Source organism: Dryobates pubescens, chromosome 25, assembly GCF_014839835.1.
Source record: "Dryobates pubescens isolate bDryPub1 chromosome 25, bDryPub1.pri, whole genome shotgun sequence".
In the NCBI taxonomy this organism is placed as follows: Eukaryota; Metazoa; Chordata; class Aves; order Piciformes; family Picidae; genus Dryobates; species Dryobates pubescens.
The window spans coordinates 334,725-354,431 of record NC_071636.1 but is presented as its reverse complement, the minus strand read 5'-3'; the positions used below and the strand labels follow the sequence as shown (position 1 = coordinate 354,431).

The following is a 19,707-nucleotide window of genomic DNA, read 5'->3' as shown; positions in this document are numbered from 1 at the left end:
CAGCAGCAGCCCCCTGCCCTTTGCAGGGACAGAAGGGCCAGGACTATGCCACTACATCTGCTGCGCACAGAAGGGGTTGGGAGGGATCTTCAGAGGCCACCCAGCCCAGCCCCCTGCGGTGAGCAGCACTGCTCCATCCCACATGGCAGGGGCCTGGAGGGCTTTGTCATGCAGCGATCGCCCCCGCTGCCAGCTTTCACTGCCGAGCTCCAGGCTCTGGCAGGAGGCAGCATCACCTCCCTGCTCGCCGAGGGGCTGGGGGCAGAGCTGCCTCTCCCACCGCAGCCCCGGCTCCAGGGCTGGGCCGCTCGGAACAGGGTCACCTCCTGCTGCAGTGTCCCTGCCAGGCGAAAGGCTCACCCCAAAACATGGCTCTGGGCCACGTCTTCTCCTGCCAGCCCCCCAAGGTCAGCCCTGACCCCCCAGCATGCAGGAGGTATGAAATGCCACCATGAAAAGAGTGCAGGTAGCCAACACTCCCCTTTGGGATTAGAAGTGTGGAACTCACCGTGTGCCATAGCTGAAGAGGTCAGGACAGCCTCCAGGCTTCTCCAGCAGCCTCCTCAGTGCCTCCCAGGCATGTGGCTGCAGCCTGGCACCGTGCAACACTGTCCTCCTCCCACTCCAAGTCTGATCCCCTAGATCCCTGCCACCCCACACCAGGAGCTGGGGGTCTGGACCACCCTTCCCATCCAACAACCACCACCTCCTGCACCTCCTGCCCAGGGGCTTGGCATCTGCCTGCAGGGCTCAGGGGAGGGAGGAGGAGCAGGCTGCACTTCACCCTCTTGGATTTAAACCCAGGACTTCCTTAACTAACATCAAGCTGCACCGGAAGGCACCTGGCAGCCTCCCTGCAGGAAGCTAAAATGCAGCTGCTGGGTGCTCTGCAAGAGGCCAGCCGGGAAGCGTGAGGCAGCACAGGGATGCAGCAATCAGCAGGCTGGAGCAGGCCACTCCTGGTACAGAACACAATTTATTTGGCATTTGGATGAAATGTTTCTCACAGCATCTTGAGAGGAAAAAAAAGGAAAAAATAAAGTATTAGTGCCAACCCCCAAAGGAAGAAGTTAAACCAAAAGCCCTCAGTGTCACAGGGACTGAAGTATTAACCATTAATCATTAATTATTAATTATTCCTCTTCTCATAGTATCAAATTTAAATTCTACAATTGGTATTTCACAGAATATCAAAATCTTTTGTACACTGCCACAGTTGAGTCCAGTCACAAACCAGCTACAGGAGAAGCCCTGCAAGTGCAAGGCTGGCCAGGAGGGCTCTGCAGGAGAAGGTCCCAAGCAGTGTCTCAGCCTCCCTCACAGCCTCCCAGGCCTCCTCCAGCCGGCACTGGGGGCATCAGCTCCAGCCCCCTCGTGAGGGTGCAGGAGCCTGGAGAATTAAAGCTATGTCGTACCTAGCAGGCAGGAAACGCAGGCTGGGGGCAGGGGAAGCACACCTCCAGCACCAGAAACATCCATTCCAAACCAACATCTGCTTCCTCTGGAGCTAGGGGAGGGTAGAGATGGGGGTGGGAGCTCTGATCCACCTCCTCTACACTCAGCTGGCTCTCATTTTGGGGTCCAGCTCCCAGCCTGCAAGGGCAAGTTGAAAGGAATTTCTGTGTATTAGCCAGGGGGGAAAGATGTTTCAGCAACTGAAAGATTGTGTGAGGCAACACCACACTGGCAGTGCTCTGCCACTGAAAAGCCACACCTGAAGGGTAAAAACAGCTTCCAGGTCGTTCAACATCAGATGGGAAAAGAACAGGAAGAATTACTGGGCACAGAGACATCTTCTTCTCAAGTCCAACCCAGGAGATGCATGAACAGGCCACCCCCTGACAGCTGCAGGGGCAGAGCAGCTGCTGCCTGCAAGGCCAAGCCTTCAGAAACACAACGTTCACCTACTTCATCCTGCTCCTGGACCAGCATCCTGCTGTGGGTGGGTAAGGAACAGGCCGAGGCTCAGCACCGGACAAGGACCGAAGGCAGACCAGCTCGGTGCACCCGAAGGAGCTTGGATCTTCCAGCACAGGATGAAGCCCTCTGGGGCTACACCACCCTGCAACTCACCTAGTAAAGGAGAGGCTGCTGTGAGGCTGTGACTGAGCATCTAGGGCTGCTCTGGAAGGAACAGAGACCTCCATATGGCACCACAGGCATGCTGTAAGGATGGGGAACCAGAGGAGAGGCTTTGTCTGAGGCCACAACAGATGCAAGCCCTGCACAGAACCAAGTGCTGCAAAGCTGCAGCCAAGGCCAAGCCAAGAGCAGAGCTCTCTGCTGAGCGTGCTACTGGGAGTGCTGTGCTAATGCCACCAACCCCTGCTGGGCCCAGAGGGACATTTGGGATGCATCAGTAGTCAAGAAGAACATCCAGAGAAGGGAACAGGGGGGGGAATAAATAAATAAAAAAAGCAATAGGCAAATGAGCTGCAAAGATCTCAAGCTCATGGAGATCAGCATGAAAAGGTCTTCCTCAGGCAAGCAGCAGCCCTCTGCAACTGATGCTCAGGACAAACTGCTCACCAGCCACCTTGCCAAGGGCAGGGCAGGCTCGCTGAGGAGCCAGCTGCTGCCAGCAGAGCAGCTCCTCCCCAGCTGCTCCAGGGCTGAGCAGTTGTGATGTTTTCTGCTACAAAGGTTCTTACTCCAAGGGAAAGGACTTGGTGTGGAAAAGCTACACTAAAAAGGGGGGGAAAGGACAATTTTATTGCCAAATTAGAAGCTCACCAAGAGGTAAAGGAGCTGAACTCTGTGAGCTGCTCTGTTCAAGGAAAGTTTCCCCTGCTGACAGTTACGATGAAGAAGGATAGAAGGAAAAGGAGAGCAACTGACAGCCTCCAGGCCAACAGACAAGGGGGAAAGGCTCAGAAGTAACAGGGAAAATGTATCACAAGGAGGCTTCTGCCAAGGGGCCTCCATGTGGAACAGCTACAACCAGGAGCCACCATCAAGCTGCCAGTTGCAACAGAGCTTATTTCCAAAGAAAGTTCACCACAGAACCAAAAGTAAACTAGAAAAGTATCCAACAGATTCCTGCAGCGTTAGGGAGGTGTGAGGTAAGGTTCACCTCAGCCACAAAACAGCTTCAGAGGCTACACCCAGCCCAAAGGCCTTTAGTTATTGCCCTAGGATACTACAAAGATTCCATCTGGCTTCAGAAGAAGTTGGAAGCTTTCTGGTTTGCACAGCTACCAGAAGGTCTTTCAGGCCCAGATTGTAGTAGCATAGACTTTGCACAGCCTGTCCTACAACAGAGTGTAGCCAGCTTGAGAGAAGTACTGACCCTAGGAGCCTAGTTGATGTCCCAGTGCTTAGCTTCACCTAGCTGGACACAGCACAAAGGTTACCATCTACAGTATGTACACAGAGATCTCAGCACCCAGACACACACACTCACACAGCCACACTCACACACTTGTACCTAGAAACAAAGCAAGCTCAGTCCCTACATTGTATAAAAGGTAGGAGTGTGCTCAAAACTGCACAAACCCTGCTGCAGGCTCACACTGCAGACGCCCAGCCACCTGCACACAGGCTGCTGACTGCTGCTCCCCATGCCCTGCCTTACACCAGGGCTTCGGCTTAGAGCAGGAGACGGTGGAGAGATGCCCCAGGGTGGGGAACTGCTCCTCTCATTACCTGCTGGAGCCAAAGCAGAGCGCAGGAGGCTGCGGCAGGGCCGGCTCCGGCCGGAGAGGCTTCCTAACAGTGCTTCCTCCCACTGCTGAGCCAGCAGCACAGCCCAGAACTGTGGCTCAGGCTCTCTGATGGAGTCAAGGCTGTTGGCAAGTGTCTAATTTCAAGACACCAGCTATGAGCTCAGGAAGGAACCCCACACTTCCTGTGCAGAAGGGAGCTGAATTGTCAAGACCCATCCCCACGTACAGTATAAGCCTACAGGCAAGACACAGAAGAGAAAGTAGCAGCACATCCAATGGGGAAAGAGTCAGCTGCACTGGGAAGCCACAAGAGTGGGTTTGGATTTGTCATACCAGTATGATTTCACTAGAAAAATAGATCACAGCCACCCCCCATGCAGTGTGTGCTTCAGGTCCCTCGAGGCTCACACCCTTCATAAGGTAACAGAAGAACACTCAGAGGAGCATTGGGTACAGAGTCCTTAGAATTCCTCTCATCTGCTGGCTGCTACAGCAAGTCAAGAAGCAGCAGAAACAGGAGGAGGATGGGGGGGAAAGGGTGAATGGTCTGCACACCAAAATCCAAACTCAAATTCCAAGTCACCCCTAAAGATTGTTTTGCACTCATTAATCCAACCCAGCAGTGCCTGGCTTTGGGTCTCCACCTCTCTGCCATGGGGTAAACGAACTGCAGGAGTTCAGCCTGAGGGGGAAGTTCCAAATGACATCTGAGTGAAGCAAGCTGCTTTATAGACTGAACTACACTGACCTCATCAGAAACCCTCCTGGGACCCTGGATAAATGGTTTGGGGGGGCAGAGGGGAAATGCCTAGGACTGGAGGGCTTGGGTAAGGAAGGAGTGTGCAGTTCAGCACCAGTGCAGTGCATGGTGATCAGGCTTTCAAGGGGCACTTGTGGAACTGTACAGAAGTGAATCGGAGGCAGGGAACACTCACAGGCTAAATCTAGCATGCAGCAAGAAGAGCCAGAACAATGCTCTGCTCTGCAGGCCAGGCTTGGGTGACTCTTCCCTGCAAAGGAGTTAACCTGTAGTGAGAAACACCTGGGTCTGCCTCATGGGGCTGCCACCAGCAGGGGCATCTGTAGTGAACTCAGGCTGCATCCCAGGCACCTGCTGCCCATCTCTTCCCTCAGGCACAGCCTAACACACGAGGATTCTGCTCAAGGGACACAGATGTGACACAGATTTCTTTAGGGGCCAGAAATTTACCCAACAGTAAGAGATTCTGCAGCTACCAACAACAAGTGATGGCAAATCCACCTTCTCCCTCACCCACTTGTCCCCCATGGTGCAGATCCTTCGGCTCCCAGTCCCCGCAGCGCTCCGCAGCAGCCAGGCAGATCCAAGCTTGACTCCTACTTGGTGCCATGTGTATTAGCTCCTCAGTGCTCCCACTCTGCAGAGCAGGCCCCCAGCCCTTCCCCCCTGCAGTTCCATCTTCTCTTCCAAGTGCAGCACTGGAGCAAGAGAGGAAGCAGCTGCTGGCAGGGGAGTGCCCCAGCCTGGCTCCAGCCAAATCCAAGCAGCCTTTTTTCTGATGTAGATTTTTGTTTCCTCTCAGGTTAAGAAATCAAACCAAAACCATTAAAACTGCCCATACTTTTCACCTCCTTAGAAGTCAAAGGAATTCTCTGCACTCTCTTCCACAGCCCCTGGGAGGAAAGAGCAGCTCTCCAAATCCATCTATGTACAGGACCAAGCCATTAGTGAACGAATGACGACAGCCAACGAACCAGAGGCACGACGCTAACCTAGAACCAAAGAGCTGCGCTCAGAAAAGCCAGAGTGGAGCTTCCACCTGCAGTCCAAGCCACGGCTCAGTGTGTGTCTGTGCAAACAGCTGCTAAACCTTTCTGCCCAGCCAGGGGCTGCTCACTGCTCTACACAATGGTGTTGAGAGAACAGTGGCTGTGGCGGCTGCCCGGGAGGGGCTCCGCCGGCGCGGTCTCGGCGAGCGGCGTGTCGGGAGGGACGAGCAAGGTGCTGCTGTCAGCAGAGTCTTCCAGCTCCACTGGAGAAGGACCAACTGAGGGAGGAAGGGAGCCCTCTGTAAGCTGTGGGGACACGTCACAGTTTCCTAGTGATGGAGGACTGCTCTGCACAGTCTGAGAGAGAACTCCATCTGCAAAGGACAAAACCCAGGCAGAATTGCAGCATCAGAAGCACAGAAGAGCTTCGGTTGGAAGAGACCTCCCAGGCTCACCCAGTCCAACCTCCTACCCAGCACTGCAGGGGCACCACTAAACCAGGTCCCTCAGCACAGCTCCACAGCTGCTTAAAACCTTCCAGGGACAGCAACTGCAGCACTGCCCTGGGCAGCCTGTTCCAAGCTTTGAGAACCCTTCCCGTGCAGAAAGAGTTCCTGAGCTCCAGCCTGAGCCTGCCCTGGTGCAGCATGGAGCCATTTCCTCTGGGCCTGTTGCTGGCCATCAAGGAGCAGAGGCATCAGAACACGAAGCACAGCATTTCACATTCCTCAACAGATTCACTCTCTGTATTTCTGGAAGCCCTGAGTTTTTCCTGGGTGTTTTTTTTTGGCATTACTGCAGAGAGATGAGACTACAAAAGAGGAAAATGCTGTGGCAAAAATAAAACTTAGCTATATAAACAGGGCCCCTGCACTCATCAGGCTCACTTCTCTTGTGAGATCTGCTGCTGCAAACCCCCAACGGCAATGGCTTCTGCAGGGTGTGAACATCACAGCTGCAGAGCTGAGGAGCACTGAGTGAATCATTAGAGAGTGATATTTTTGGTCCAGTCTTGGGGGGTGTGGGTGGGGAGAGAAGATGCTGCATGTATTCTGCTAAAAAAGAAATAAATCTCTTTTTCTACTTTTTAATACCAATCTCTATGGGTGCACCTCCCAAAGAGCACAAAAGGTAGCAGCACAGTGGAAACGAGGTAGGCAAGCAACCCACCCTAGGTAAGGCCCAAGCCTGCCTGCGGCACTTAGAATTCAGGTGATGCAAAGAACCTTTGAGACAACCCAAGCTTACTGACAGCTTTTAACAAAAGCCTCTTTCAGCACAGATTTCATGCTAAAATCTCCTATTTTCCCCTCATAATCACTAAAACATAGGATTAGAGGTAGGAAAAAAAATAATCAATCCCTACCCTCTAGCCAAAAGGAAAGAGAGGAAGGAAAGAGAAGTTACTGGCTGCTTACCTGGCGTGGAACAAAGGATGCTGTCTGGATTGACAGAAGCCTCGTAGGGAGGGGGTGGGTCATCTGGGTGTTGAATGTCTGGGTACTTGTAAGCAGTATAGGGTGGAGGTGGATCATGGAAGTGAAATGCTCCACCCTCCCCATCATCTGAGAGGTGCAGTGGGGTAAGGCCAGTTCCAAACCCATCAGGACCGTAATCGAAGCCGGGCATCCTGCGGCCCAGGTTGAAGTGGTGCACTGGTTGAAGAGAAGGACAGAAGCAGCTCAGTGCAGTTACCTCATGCCTGCTTTTGGGGGCAGATCTCAACACCTTTTCCTGCTTCTCACACCCAAGGAACTCAGGTCTCCTGAAGGCCTCAAAAACTCTACCTAACCTGAACAAGTCACACAACACCTCCCAGGCCCACCTGCTCCCAGCCTTTGTCCTGCACCACATCTAAATTTGGATCTACCCTCTTCAGGTTAAGGAGATCATTCTCACTTCAAAGAGGTTTTCCCATTACTGGCTAAAAAAGTTGAGGTTTGAAGAATCTATCAAGACACAGAGGCACAGCCAGGCAAGACCATGACATCTCTCGTCCTTATGTACAGCAGCCTGTGATTATAAGCCTGAGGCACAAGCTAAGGGTTGATGTGGACCTGCTGGAGCTGTCCCTGCTGCCTGCAGGGGCTTGGCCAGGATGCCCCTGGGGGCTCCCTCCCAGCCCAGTGCCAGCTGTGAATTCAGAAGATTTCTCTTTGAGTGTGGAGTAGTTCAGAGAACCAAACCTTGCAGAAGTCCTGAGCAGTTCCCTCAGGCAAGGCAAAGCTGCAGGTGGGTGCACACAGCAGGGCCACAGCCCCGTGCTGCTGCTGCTCTCTCTGCCCAGCAGCCCCCGCCCCGGCCGCAGCACTCACGGTTGGCTCCGATGAGGGACTCGATGCGCTCGCGGCGCCGCTGCCGCAGCCGGTGCACCATGAACAGCAGCAGCGACAGGATCAGGAAGGAGGAGATGCAGCTCACGATCAGTCGCATCCCACCAGCCATGGAGTCGAAGAGGCTGTTGCCATCTGTCACACAAAACAGCAGAGAGCAGCCAGTCACCGCTGCTGGAGTCGCCTCCCCTGCTGCTCTCCCAGCAGCCCGGCGGGGCGCAGAGGGCAGGCTGCCCGCGGCAGCGCTTCCCCAGGCGTCGCGCTGTAGGGAACCCAGCAAGCAGCAGGCGATTGATCAGCTATGGGCTGCAAGGGGATCTAAATGTTTCTGAAAACATCTTGATCAGAAAAAAGAAAGTACAGAATGTGGAAGGTTTAGGGCTCTGCAATGGGAAGAAAGAAAGTTAAAGGCACTCTGCACACGCCCTATGCCCCTGGCACGGCTGAGGGTGTTACACTGGACAGGGCTGCAAGCCTGCATGCCCTGAGGAAAGCCATTTCTCAACAACAAAACCTCTCAACGTGGTCACTGTCACCCAGTGTGGGCATCTCAATTCCTTGTGCCACTGGTTAGCACCATTAAGTGACAGGAACTAGAAATACCTTAAGGAGGTGACCTGCAAGCTTAATCCCCTTACCGTCACACCTGGAGAGATTAAGGCAAAGGGGAATGGAATCCTTGCTTAGAATGGCTTAGAAAGCAAGTGGCAGAACATGAAACAGAGCCAGGATCAGGGCTTTGAGAGTTCCATACTGCTGCTAACCACATCCACACTTGGGAAACTGTTGGAGCAAGTTAGGCACTGTCCTACCAGTGCCAGACACAAGAGATGTTCATTTCCAGTAACTCAGCTACTCATGGCTGTGCTGAAGCAGCATGCACAGGGTCTACACAAGGGAAAGTGACCTAAACCTGACGGTGTTCTTTGCACCAGCTCCCTGTGGAGGAGCTCGGAATGGAAACAGACCCAGGTCAGGGGGGGGTCTGTGAAACAGATCAAGTGGCTGCACAGCCTGGGCCCCTGCTGCTGCAGGACACCAGCATCACAGGATGATCACAGGATGTCAGGGGCTGGAAGGAACCTCCGGACATCTTCCAGTCCACCCCCACTGCCAGAGCAGGACCACAGAATCCAGCATAGGTTGCACCCAGGAGCACAGCCAGGGGGGGCTGGGAAGGCTCCAGAGCAGACTCCACAACCTCTCTGGGCAGCCTGCTCCAGGCTCCAGCACCCTCACACCAAACAGCTTTCTCCTCATGCTCAGGTGGAACCTGCTGGGTCCCAGCTCATCCCTGTGGCTCCTTGTCCTGTCCCCGGGCACCACCAGCCAGAGCCTGGCACCTTCCTCCTGACCCTCACACCTCAGATATTGATAGACATTGGTCAGGTCCCCTCTCAGCCTTCTCCTCTCCAGACTCAACAGCCCCAGGGCTCTCAGCCCTTCTCCATAGCATCCTGTGATTAAGTTTGTCCACTGTCCCTCATCCTGTCGCTGGGCATCACTGCATGAACTACTGCCAAGTAAAGTCCTAGGTGAAAAAAGGCACAGAAAGAGGAAGCCTCAGCTTGCACAGACCAAAACAATCATCACAGACTTCCAACCCACAGATTCTTTCAGAAGGACTGTTTCACACTCAGTGCAGCAGTGGCAGCCTGCAGCTGCACCAGTTTAGACATCAGAAAAGCTTCTGTCCCATCAGCTCTTTCCAAGTGATTTCATTGCCCTTCCACAGGTAGGAGTTGTGGGGCTGCCCAAACAAGAGCCACACAGAAACATCCTTTTCTGCCCCATCCAGAGTGGCACCAGACAGACTGCCTCAGGCTCAGTATTAGCACATGAAAGATTTTCCTCTGCTATTTATCTTCAGCTCAAGGAGGAGAAGCATATTTCAGGGGAGTGCAGCTGTGATTGCTCAGCTTACTCCTGCCACTGAGAAAATCCTCCCCTCACCCAGTCCTCCAGTCACATTGGCTACCCACTTGTAATCACTGCTCACCCACTCACACTGCCAGAGATGATTACCTGCCAGCCCAACAGGAGCATTTGCTGCCCCTGGTCTCTCCTGGGGTGATTAACTGACTCACTGGTTCCTCTTTGCCCCAGAGCTTAGGGAAGATCTACATAAGAACTGGACAGAGACACACAGACTCTGATTAAAGAAAGCAGGTCATGAATTTTGTCATCTGGAATAGCCACTTATGCACACCCAGAAGGCAAACTGCAATGCTCCATTTCAAAACCTCCCTGTTTATCACCAGCTGAGTAACTCCACTCTGAAGGAAGTTTGACAAGTGCCTGATGAGTCTGCTCTCAGAACTGAAGTGACTAAAAAAAACACCAGAACACTTCAGGCAAGAGTCTAATGAAAGTCTTCTTTAGCATCAGGACAGAAAGAAGAGCTTAAGGATCAGAAAGGATGTGGCAAAAGAGACTCTTCAAAGCAGCATTCATGAAACAGCAAATCCAGCAATAAGCAAGGATTACAGAACACGGCACGAGGTCATCCCAGGGCACCTCACCCTGGCTGCTGCATGATGCTCTCCTGACAGTGCCTCAAGGGGAAAAAAAAGCAGGCAAAGTCCTAGGAGTGTGAGGAAGATTCTTGCTTTCCCCCTGCTCCTTCACTGACCCACACATCTGTTAAGCTTAACCCTCAGAACAAATGTGAATGAGAGCAGGGAGGAGTCAGTGGCCTTTGATGATTACCTTCTGCAGTTAAGCCAAAGGAGAGACTGCAGATTTGCAAGGCAACAATCACCACCTTGCCCTAACCCCACCTTCCTTTTTGGTCACAGGCTGAAACAGCAGCCTCTGATGAGAGCAGCTGACCTGTCCTGCCCACAACATCTCCTGGGTGGACTCAGGTACAAGCAGGTTCTTTAGAAACATCAGGAAATAAGAGTATCACAGAATGGCCCAGGTTGAAGGGCTGTCCTGAGGTGATCTAGACCAACCCCTGCTCAAGCAGCATCAGCTACATCAGGTTGCCCAGGAGAGAGTCCAGTCAGCTGCTGAAGGCCTCATCCAGCCTGGCCTTGAACACTCCCAGGCAGGAGGCAGCCACAGCCTCCCTGGGCAGCCTGGGCCAGAGGCTCAGCAGCCTCACACTCGAAAACTTCTTCCTCAGCTCCACCCTGACCCTGCTCTGCCTCAGCTCCAAACCATTCCCCTGGGCCTGGCTCAGACCCCCTCAGGAACAGTTCCTCTGCAGCCTTCCTGCAGGATCCCTTCAGGTGCTGGCAGCAGCTCTGAGGTGCCCCTGGAGCCTTCTCCTCTGCAGGCTGCACAGCCCCAGCTCCCTCAGCCTGTGCTCCCAGCAGAGCTGCTCCAGCCCTGGGAGCATCCTTGTGGCCTCCTCTGCACTCCCCCAGCAGTCCACAGTCTCATTTCTGACTATTTCAGATCTTTCCTCCAACAATATGGAGGCACTGAACAGGATTCATTACTTCCAACAGCTATACTCAAGGACAACAAAGCCAGGCCCTGGGGTCCTTTTTCTTGCCAAAGCCACAGCAGGCAGCTCCTACCTGGGTCCAAGCAGGTGAACTTGCAGCACTCCTTGGGGTCCTTGCGGTACTGCTGGCAGCCCTGGGGCCGCTCGCACAGCGCAGCCACACACATCTCAGGCTCCCCATTGTGGCAAGTGCAGCTCAGGCAGGGGTCATTGCCCTTGGGAGTGAAGTAGTAGCCTTCATCTACAATGTTGTCCTTGATGTCAACACAGGTCTGGCCTGGAACAGAAACACACATCAGTCCCCCAGGAGCCTGCCAGCAGGAGCCTGCCAGCAGGAGCCTGCCAGCAGGAGCCCAGCCGACTGCTCAGGAAGGGCTCTGCGAGCTCCAGGTCACACCTTCACTTCACAGCAACTCTTACAAGGCATCTCCAAGGAGTGGTGAAGATAATGGATAGTCTGGAGGCTCAGAACTGACCCAGTGAGTTTGAAGCACTTAATGGAGCTGACAGGCTCTCAGGGGCCCTCTCTGAGCCACAGGGAGGTGAGTGGGCAGAGGAGGTTAAGCTTCCTTGGCAGTGCCTGCTGCCGCTCCCTCCCTCCCAACGCTTCAGAAAAGCCAGGGCTCCTCTGGCTCAAACCTGGAGGACACTCAACAGATCAGGACTGAAAGGGAAGCCAAACAACAGCAGTTCCCCTGCCCTAGCTGCATCGTGATCTCTGCCCAGCAAAGGCAGCTCGGGAGTCTGCTGCCCACTGAGCTGAGGGCAGGTACCAGAGCCAGAGAGAGGGATCACAGACAGCTGCAGCAGCTGCGGGAGGAGGGCCTGCCTCCTCCACCCCAGGCACAGCTCCACAGAGAACTGCACACTGGGAGAGCTGTGCAGGTTTGCAGCTCAGCTCTTGCTGCAAGCAGGGTCAGCTGTGAGGTCCCAACAGGCTGCTCAGGGTTCTACCTGATCTGGGCATGAAAGCCTCCAGGTCAGAGGCCACACAGCCTCCCCGGGAGTCTGCCTCACTCTCGAGTGCCCTCATGACTAAACAGCTTTTGCTGGCAGTCTTCCTGCTCCGACTCAGTGTCCCTTGGTTCCTGCCATGCACCTCTGTAAGGAGCTTGCCCCCAGCTCCTTAACCTCTTTGTCAGTGCTGGCAGGCTGCCCTCAGGTGCCCTGGCAGCCTTCCCTTCTCCAAGCTGAAGGAATCCCTCAACATAAAGGACAGGCACTTCAGCCCACATCACCTGACTGGCCCTCAGTAACCTGCCTCAGCTTGTCAAGGTCCTGTCAACATTTTCTTGCACCACACCACCTAAACTTGGACACAGAGTTCTCTCTCTCATCAGCTTACACTGCTGGTGCCACTACCCTCTGCTTGACATTTTGGCAAAGCTGTGGCCTGCCTCTCAACATCATCCTGAAAAGATGGCAACAGAGTCCTCTTCTGATCCTCATTCTCCAGGTGTTCTTCATCAGCAGATTCCATCTCAAGGCAGACAGAGGCAATGCAATGCCTTCCCAATTGTCAGCATTCCAGGTGCAAAAGCAGGCAGAGGAGGGATTAATTTTCTCCCCTTGCAACTCTGTGCAGTTTTCCCCCTCTCTAAAGAAAGAGCAACTAGAAAAGCTTCAGGGCCTGGAGCAGAAGTCCAACAGCTTTTCTCCTTCCTGCAAAGCAGCACCCTCTGCATTGGGTGTCTCAACCACCACCTGCAAATACTGCCCATGCCTGCTGGCACAAAGCCTTTGGGAGCAAAGAAATGCAAGGTGCAGAATGAAAGCTCTTGTTTCCCCTGTAAGTCAGCAGCTCCACTTGCCTCTTCCCCCTCCTGGCCCTAATAACTCAGCAGAATCTGGCTATGAAGTGTTAGTTGATTCATTTCCCATGAAAGTAAGAGTGATACTCATGAGGCCCTTTTTCAGCCCCTTCCTACCAGTGTCTCCTGGGGCTGATAGTGCTGCTCAGGGGAGGCTGATCCCCACACACTACCATGCTCTCCATTTCAACCAAGCACAAAGCCAACTCCCCCTCCCTGTGTGTTCCTTCCCTGCCACAGGCAGAAAGGATGATTAACCATTTCCCCACCTCTTCACACTGGTGTCCCAGCAGACAGTGACCACCCCACCAAAGCCAGCTTACTCCTTTTGCAGAGGAATGAGGACTTCTCGTAGCAGTTCTCGGCGTACCAGCTGTGCAAGCCGTGGTGCCGCAGCGTGGGGAAATGGAAACACTGCAGCTGAGCACAGAGGACGTTCTCCTGCTCAGACATGGCCGTGCCAAAGATGGGGTCAGGGGGCAAAAACACTTCTGAAGAGCCTAGAACAAGATGCATTGGTGTAAACAGCCTGTGGGCACGCACAGCTTCAGCAAGGCTCTGCACTGGCACTCAGCTCATGCACACCAAGGCTGCCAAGAGGCTGCTGGCCTCCAGCTGCAGCTTCTGTTAGCAGCTCTCCCCTGGGGGAAGGCGAGCGGTGAGGAGGGAAGGGGTGACCCAGAGCAGAGCCTGCTGCTCTCCAAGGACTGGGTCATTTCATCCCTTGCAGAAGCAGGAGTCGTGCTCTGCTGTCTCTACATCTGCTGCCTTCCAAAGCCCCAGGGGTTTGCCTGCCAGTGGCACTGCAGCCCTCAAACACCACCGTGCTTGGCCACACTGGTTGCTGCTGGAAGGAGACCGCCGGTGCTGAGCCAGCCCCTGACACTGCAAGCACCTCCCAGTGCTCCCAAAGATGTGTCCTGTGCAGCACACAGAGCTGCCACCCCACCTCTCATGCCACACAGAGCGCAGAGCAGCCCTGTGCTGAGAACAAGGCTGCAAGGCCCCTCCTGCTGCTGCAGGGGTGCATGGGGTGGAGCCTTTGGTCCCCCAGCCCAGAGGCCCCTGTGAGGGCTTCCCAACACTGCAGGAGGTGTTGAAGGCATTTTACTACTGCTGAAACATTCCTGAGCAGGGTCCTGCTTCGCTGTTAGCTCTGCTGGTACGCACAGAGGCAGACGTTAACAGAGAGCAGGAAACAGCAGCTGTGGGAACTGGCCTGGTTTGGATGTTTTCAGAAGCCAAAGCTCTGTGCTTAAACATCTGCCTGTAACAGCTCTTGCAGCTGGCACGTTGCACAGCCTGCTCACACAGTCCTTCCAGGCACTGCTAGGCATGGGCTTATTTCCTGCCTGTTTTAAACACAGCTAGGTTCTGCTATCACCTCCCAATAATGGATCACAATTGCCAGGCTTCAGGGCCCTAAAGCAGTTTTCAAACAGATACCAGGAACTGGAGGAGAGAAGACTCTGGGGATACCATGGAGCAGCCTTCCAGGACCTGAAGGGGGCTACAAGAAGGCTGCAGAGGGACTGCTCCCAAAGGCCTGCAGGGACAGCACCAGGGGCAATGGAGAGCAGAGCAGATTGAGATTGGATGTGAGGAAGAAGTTCTGCCCCAGGAGGCTGCTGGAACACTGCAACAGGTTGCCCAGGGAGGTGGCTGAGGCTCCAGCCCTGGAGACACTCCAGGTGAGGCTGGAGAGGGCTCTGGGCAGCCTGCTCCAGGGGAGGATGTCCCTGCTGAGTGCAGGGGCTTGGGCTGGATGAGCTCTGGAGCTCCCTTCCAACCCAACCCATCCTGTGATTCTGTGAGTTCAGAATCTGCCTCACTGCAAGTCAATGAAGCCTAAGCTAAGTCTGTTCAGAAGCTACTGCACTGCTGTGTTCTTGTACTGCTCTGTGCTCCACTTCATCTAGGTCTCCCTTTATGAAACAGAAATGAGCAGGCAGTACTGAGGAGGCATCAAATGAAATAGAATCGGGATGCAGACAGGTAGAAGGATTTCAGGGCTCCCTGTCTGCAGGCTCTGGCAGCAGATGGCAGTGCAGTCAACCTCCCAGAGCACAGGAAGGGCCTTTTAAACCGGGTTTTATCTGGGGCTTCACAAGGGAAACCAACAGCTCTGTCCAGACCAGAAACCCTCCCTGCCTTGCCCCTGCTGCCCAAAGACACCTCTGGGTGCTTTAAGGAACTAAGGAAGTGTTGCTGCTCCTGTCTGCAGCAGGAGGAGCGACTTCAGTCAACTCTTTCCACTCAAAGGACAAAAATAAAGCACTCTTCATCTGCATGGCAGCAGAGTAATTAAGTACAGTCCTTAGAAAGCTCTGCAGGGCTCTGCTGCTTCTCATGTGTCCAAGGAAGCATTTTTCAAGACCCCAATTTCTGGGACTGGGCTGGGTGGTCTTCTGAAGTCCCTCCCAGCTCCTACTCTGTGATTCACTACTTCTCCACTGTCACTGTGCTGGCAAACCACACTCACACTCTAGGACACTTGCCATGGCCCATATCAGTAGTCCCCTCAGACGCCTACCTTTGTAAGCTACTTCCCAGTGACCTTCCAGAGAGTGATTTCGATTGGTGATCACGTACTGGTATCCCACCCAGAACCTACACAACACAAAGAAATCCACTCAGGCTCTGCAGACACAGACCAGAAACATCACAGCAAGTTCAAAGACATTTCACAGAACCTTCCAATGTCTTTAGATTCCATTTCAAACCATCCTGATTACTTTTTCCTTAGCTTTTCATGCCCAAGCATTGGCACCATAGACACTCAGATGAGGAACAGAGGAAAACACCTGGAAGTTTTGTGTGTTCACAGGTGGGAACTCCCTGGGGGTTTGCATCCCTGATCTGACTCAGTTGTTGCAGCAGCACTTCTCAAACCCAACACCACACAAAAGCATCCAGAAGTCTAATGTTCCATAAACACACACAGCTTATGTCAGGCTGCTCTGCATCAAACCATTTAACTCTCCAGGGACAGACCATTGCTGAACCACTCCTGGTGATCTGTTCATGGCAGCAAAACAAAAAGCCAAACAACAGAAGAAAGATATTTGCTGAGACCTAACAGAGTGAATTCTCTAAAGCCACCAGGACACAGTCCTTGCAACTCAGAATGGCTTTTTCACTTCATTCTGACCTCAAATCTGAGTCTTTGTCAGAGCAACTGGGACTTAACGGAAACAGAAGTCCTGTGGCAAAATTCAAGGAGTTCTTTCCAAACAAGGTAGTGCTGCAGCAATTCATTACAAAATCCTTCCCTGCTGCAGCTCAAGAATGCTAGCACAGTGCTGAGACAGCTTGAAGACTCCGAATTGTAGCCTGTCAGTGTTAACTAAAGCAGGAGCTCCAGGTGGCCACTGCCAGAGCTCAGCAGCACGCCCACGCCGGGCACCTCACCCCAAGACTTTCCAAGCAAACTGAACTACCAGCTCCTACCACCCAGAAACCACTCTGAGGCCACAGGAGGCCTCTGTCCTCTCCACCCTACTCACCTGCGCTGGTCCTTCCTGACAAAAGCTTTTTCTTCCAGGTCCCACTCCTGCGCCAGGATGAACCTCAGCTCCTGGTCGGCGGTGAAGGTGGCGAGGGAGCCGTTGACGCGCTGGCATGTCTGCACCGCGTCCCAGTAGTTCTCCCCGCTCAGGTACACTCGGTAGCAGCTGGCTGTGCCCTCGTAGTGGTGCCAGCCTGTTGGGCACTTTCCTAGGAAACATGGAGAACAGAAGGGAAACCATTCCCCCCAAGTAAGGATCTTCAAGGCGTCCCAAGCAGTTGATAGCTGCAATGCATGACCCCTGGGATGTGTACACACAGCACAGAGCGCCGAGGAGTCTGGAGAGAAGACCTGATCAATGTCTATCAATATCTGAGGGGTGGGGGTCAGGAGAAAGGTGCCAGGCTCTGCTTGGTGGTGCCCAGGAACAGGACAAGGAACCACAGAGATAAGCTGGAAGCCAGGAAGTTCTATCTCAACACAAGGAGACATTTCTTTAAGGTGAGGATGACAGAGCCCTGGAGCAGGCTGCCCAGAGAGGCTGTGGAGTCTCCTCTGGAGACTTTCAGAACCCACCTGGACGTGTTCCTGGGTGACCTGCCCTGGGTGATTCTGCTCTGCCAGGTGGGTTGGACTCGACCTCTAGAGGTCCCTTCCAAGCCCTCCCATTCTGTGACTCTGCTTTCTGCTCACTTTCCAGGGGAACGATCCTCCATGCAAGCTCCCACCAAGAGACAAGGGCTCAGCTGCAGGCACAAAGCACCACTTAAACCACAGGCCTGGCTCTCCATAATTGCAGTGAGTTGCAACAGAAAATTGCAGCTCTAGTTTCCCAAACCCAGCAGAACTCTGCATGCATTGGCCTGCTGCTGAAACTGTGCCACTGAAGGAGGTGCAGGCCACAGCAATGCACAGAACCCTCCAGGAGCAACTGGACAAGAAGGAAAAGATCACCAAGAATCCTAGAGCCGTTTCTCTATTCATGTACAAGCATTAATACTTTTTTTTGATAGCCTCCATTGCTCAGACAATCAGCAGAAGGATGGCCCAGGGGTCCCAGTCTGCAACTTACTGCTGAAGCGGACAGGCTGTGCCACGTTGACGGTGTGGAAGCGAGTGGTGTCCCCTCCTCTCCCTCTGCCGTGCCTCGAGTCCACATTCTCCTTCCCATGGTAAGTTCGTTGGTCCCCTGTCAAGCCTGGGCACCAGAAGGAAGAGTCAGCAGTGGCAGAAGAAGATCCCATTGAGTTAAGCCCTGTCTGGGTGCTCGTTCAGGGTATGCAGTGACAAGTAACAAAGGTGCCAGAGCCCTGCGCCAAGAGGGTGCCCAAGGCCAGGCTGGGTTAGTGGAAGGTGACCCTGCCCATGCTGGGGGGGTGGAACTGGATGATCTTCGAAGTCCCTTCCAATCTAAACCATTCTATGAGCCTACTTTTATCTACTCCTGCTTGCAGAACTGCCCACTCTGCAGCTGCTTCATCTCACAGTTGTGTGTTTGAGGAATTAAGACAACTTCTGATGGAGAGGGTCCAGAGGAGAACCACAGAAACGATCAGGGGGATGGAGCATCTCTGCTATAGGGGCAGGCTGAGGGGGCTGGGGGTGTTCAGCCTGGAGAAGAGAAAGCTCCAGGGAGACCTTAGAGCTGCCTTCCAGTACCTGAAAGTTGTCAAGGTCTGGAAAAGGATGCTCAGGGAGGTGGTGGAATCCCCATCCTGGAGGTGTTTGAAAAGCAGGCAGACATCACACTTCAGGGCATGGTTTAGCAGCCATGGTGATGTTGGGCTGATGGTTGGACTTGATCTTGGAGTTTTTTCTCAACCTTAATGAGTCTATAATCTATTAAGGTAATCACAGAATGACATCCTTCAGTCCAACCTCTGCCAGAGCAGGGTCACCAAGGGCAGGGCACAGGGGAATGGAACCAGGTGGGGTTGGAAAGCCTCCAGAGCAAGAGACTCCACAACCTCTCTGAGCAGCCTGCTGCACAGTTCTGTCATCCCACGATCCTATGATCTGGGTGGAAAGACCTGCAGAAGGCTCACCAGAGAATACACTCCTTGAAAGAGAAGTTCACCCTGAAGAGGAAGAAAACTCTCCAGCTGGAGGCCAGGAAGAGCAGAGCACCGAGCCTGCCCTGGGCTGACGGGATAAGCAAGGGGTATTGCATCACCAGGTTATCCCAGGAATTACGTGTCCAGAGATCAGCAGGAAGGAATGGCTGTGCAGAGCACACTCAGGTGGCCTTGCAGGACTACAGTGGCAGCCCTGCTGTTCAGGACTAGAATGTGCCTTTACCACTGGCAAGATTTATTCTGAGATTTTAGAGTGATCCTGAGACACTAAAATAAAAAAGGGGAAAAAAGGCAAATCTGTGATTATATGAAGACTTTATCACTAATGGAGAAGGCTTTGTCAGAGATGAAGTGAGCCCAGCACGGGAAGCTCTCTTTTCCCACGTCACTGAAGGGTAGCAGCTCAGCCCAAAGAGCAGAGAGAGGGAAATGCACCAAGCAAGAGCTGCCTTGCAGACCTGGGAGCAGGTGCAGCACCATATGGCTGCCCCTGCGCAGCTCAGCACAACGCCCACGAGCTCTCAGCAGCTCACCTCCCCCAGGAAAAAACACCAGTGCCCAGATTTCACAGGAGAGGTGAAGAAAGGGTTACTTGTGCTAACATCTTCAGCTGGAAGGGTTTATGGCAGATGCTTTGACAAAGAGCTGCACTGCTCCCAGACGAAGCGAGTCCAGGCAGCCCTCGCCCGGGAGCAGGGCACCGGCTCCTGCCTCGGCTCCTGCCCGTGTCAGCAGCCTGGCAGCCGGAACCAGGCAGGACCGGGGAGGAAGAAAGCAGCCACTTCTTTTCCAAGCCCAGCACGGCCAGCTGCTCTATTAAACTTGTGCTCTTCAGATGTCCTGTTGCTCCTCTGTGACCTGAGAAGAGCAGCAGTGCCAAGTTGTGCCAGGGCAGTAATGAAAGAGATGCTAAGGAGCCTCTAAGTCACTTCCCCGCCACGAGAAGCTGCCACAGATTCTGGTGGCAAGGCTGTGGCTGGAGAGCCTGGGCAGACAGACACTGGCTGTGGTGCAGAGGTCCTGCTAGGGTCATGACTCCAGGAGCTGAATATTGCATTTGGGGGATGTGAAAGATTTTCAGAGCTAAGCCAAAGCCCTCTCAGGGGTCT

At 53.7% G+C, this 19,707-nt stretch overlaps 1 protein-coding gene across 2 annotated transcripts in view; it reads right to left on the bottom strand.

Annotated features, from left to right (window-relative positions):
* Positions 1 to 2,397: 2,397 nt before the first annotated feature.
* Positions 2,398 to 19,707, bottom strand: part of DGCR2 (DiGeorge syndrome critical region gene 2) — a 42,955-nt gene continuing 25,645 nt past the window's right edge. For both annotated transcript variants that reach the window (XM_054172829.1, XM_054172830.1), the window contains 8 exons: positions 17,596 to 17,721; positions 16,522 to 16,732; positions 15,549 to 15,625; positions 13,339 to 13,515; positions 11,278 to 11,481; positions 7,730 to 7,882; positions 6,833 to 7,069; positions 2,398 to 5,788 (listed from right to left, as the gene is read on the bottom strand). In XM_054172829.1, the coding sequence (XP_054028804.1) occupies positions 5,547 to 5,788; positions 6,833 to 7,069; positions 7,730 to 7,882; positions 11,278 to 11,481; positions 13,339 to 13,515; positions 15,549 to 15,625; positions 16,522 to 16,732; positions 17,596 to 17,721 (1,427 nt within the window). In that variant the 3' untranslated portion in view covers positions 2,398 to 5,546. The remainder of the gene's footprint in view (positions 5,789 to 6,832; positions 7,070 to 7,729; positions 7,883 to 11,277; positions 11,482 to 13,338; positions 13,516 to 15,548; positions 15,626 to 16,521; positions 16,733 to 17,595; positions 17,722 to 19,707) is intronic.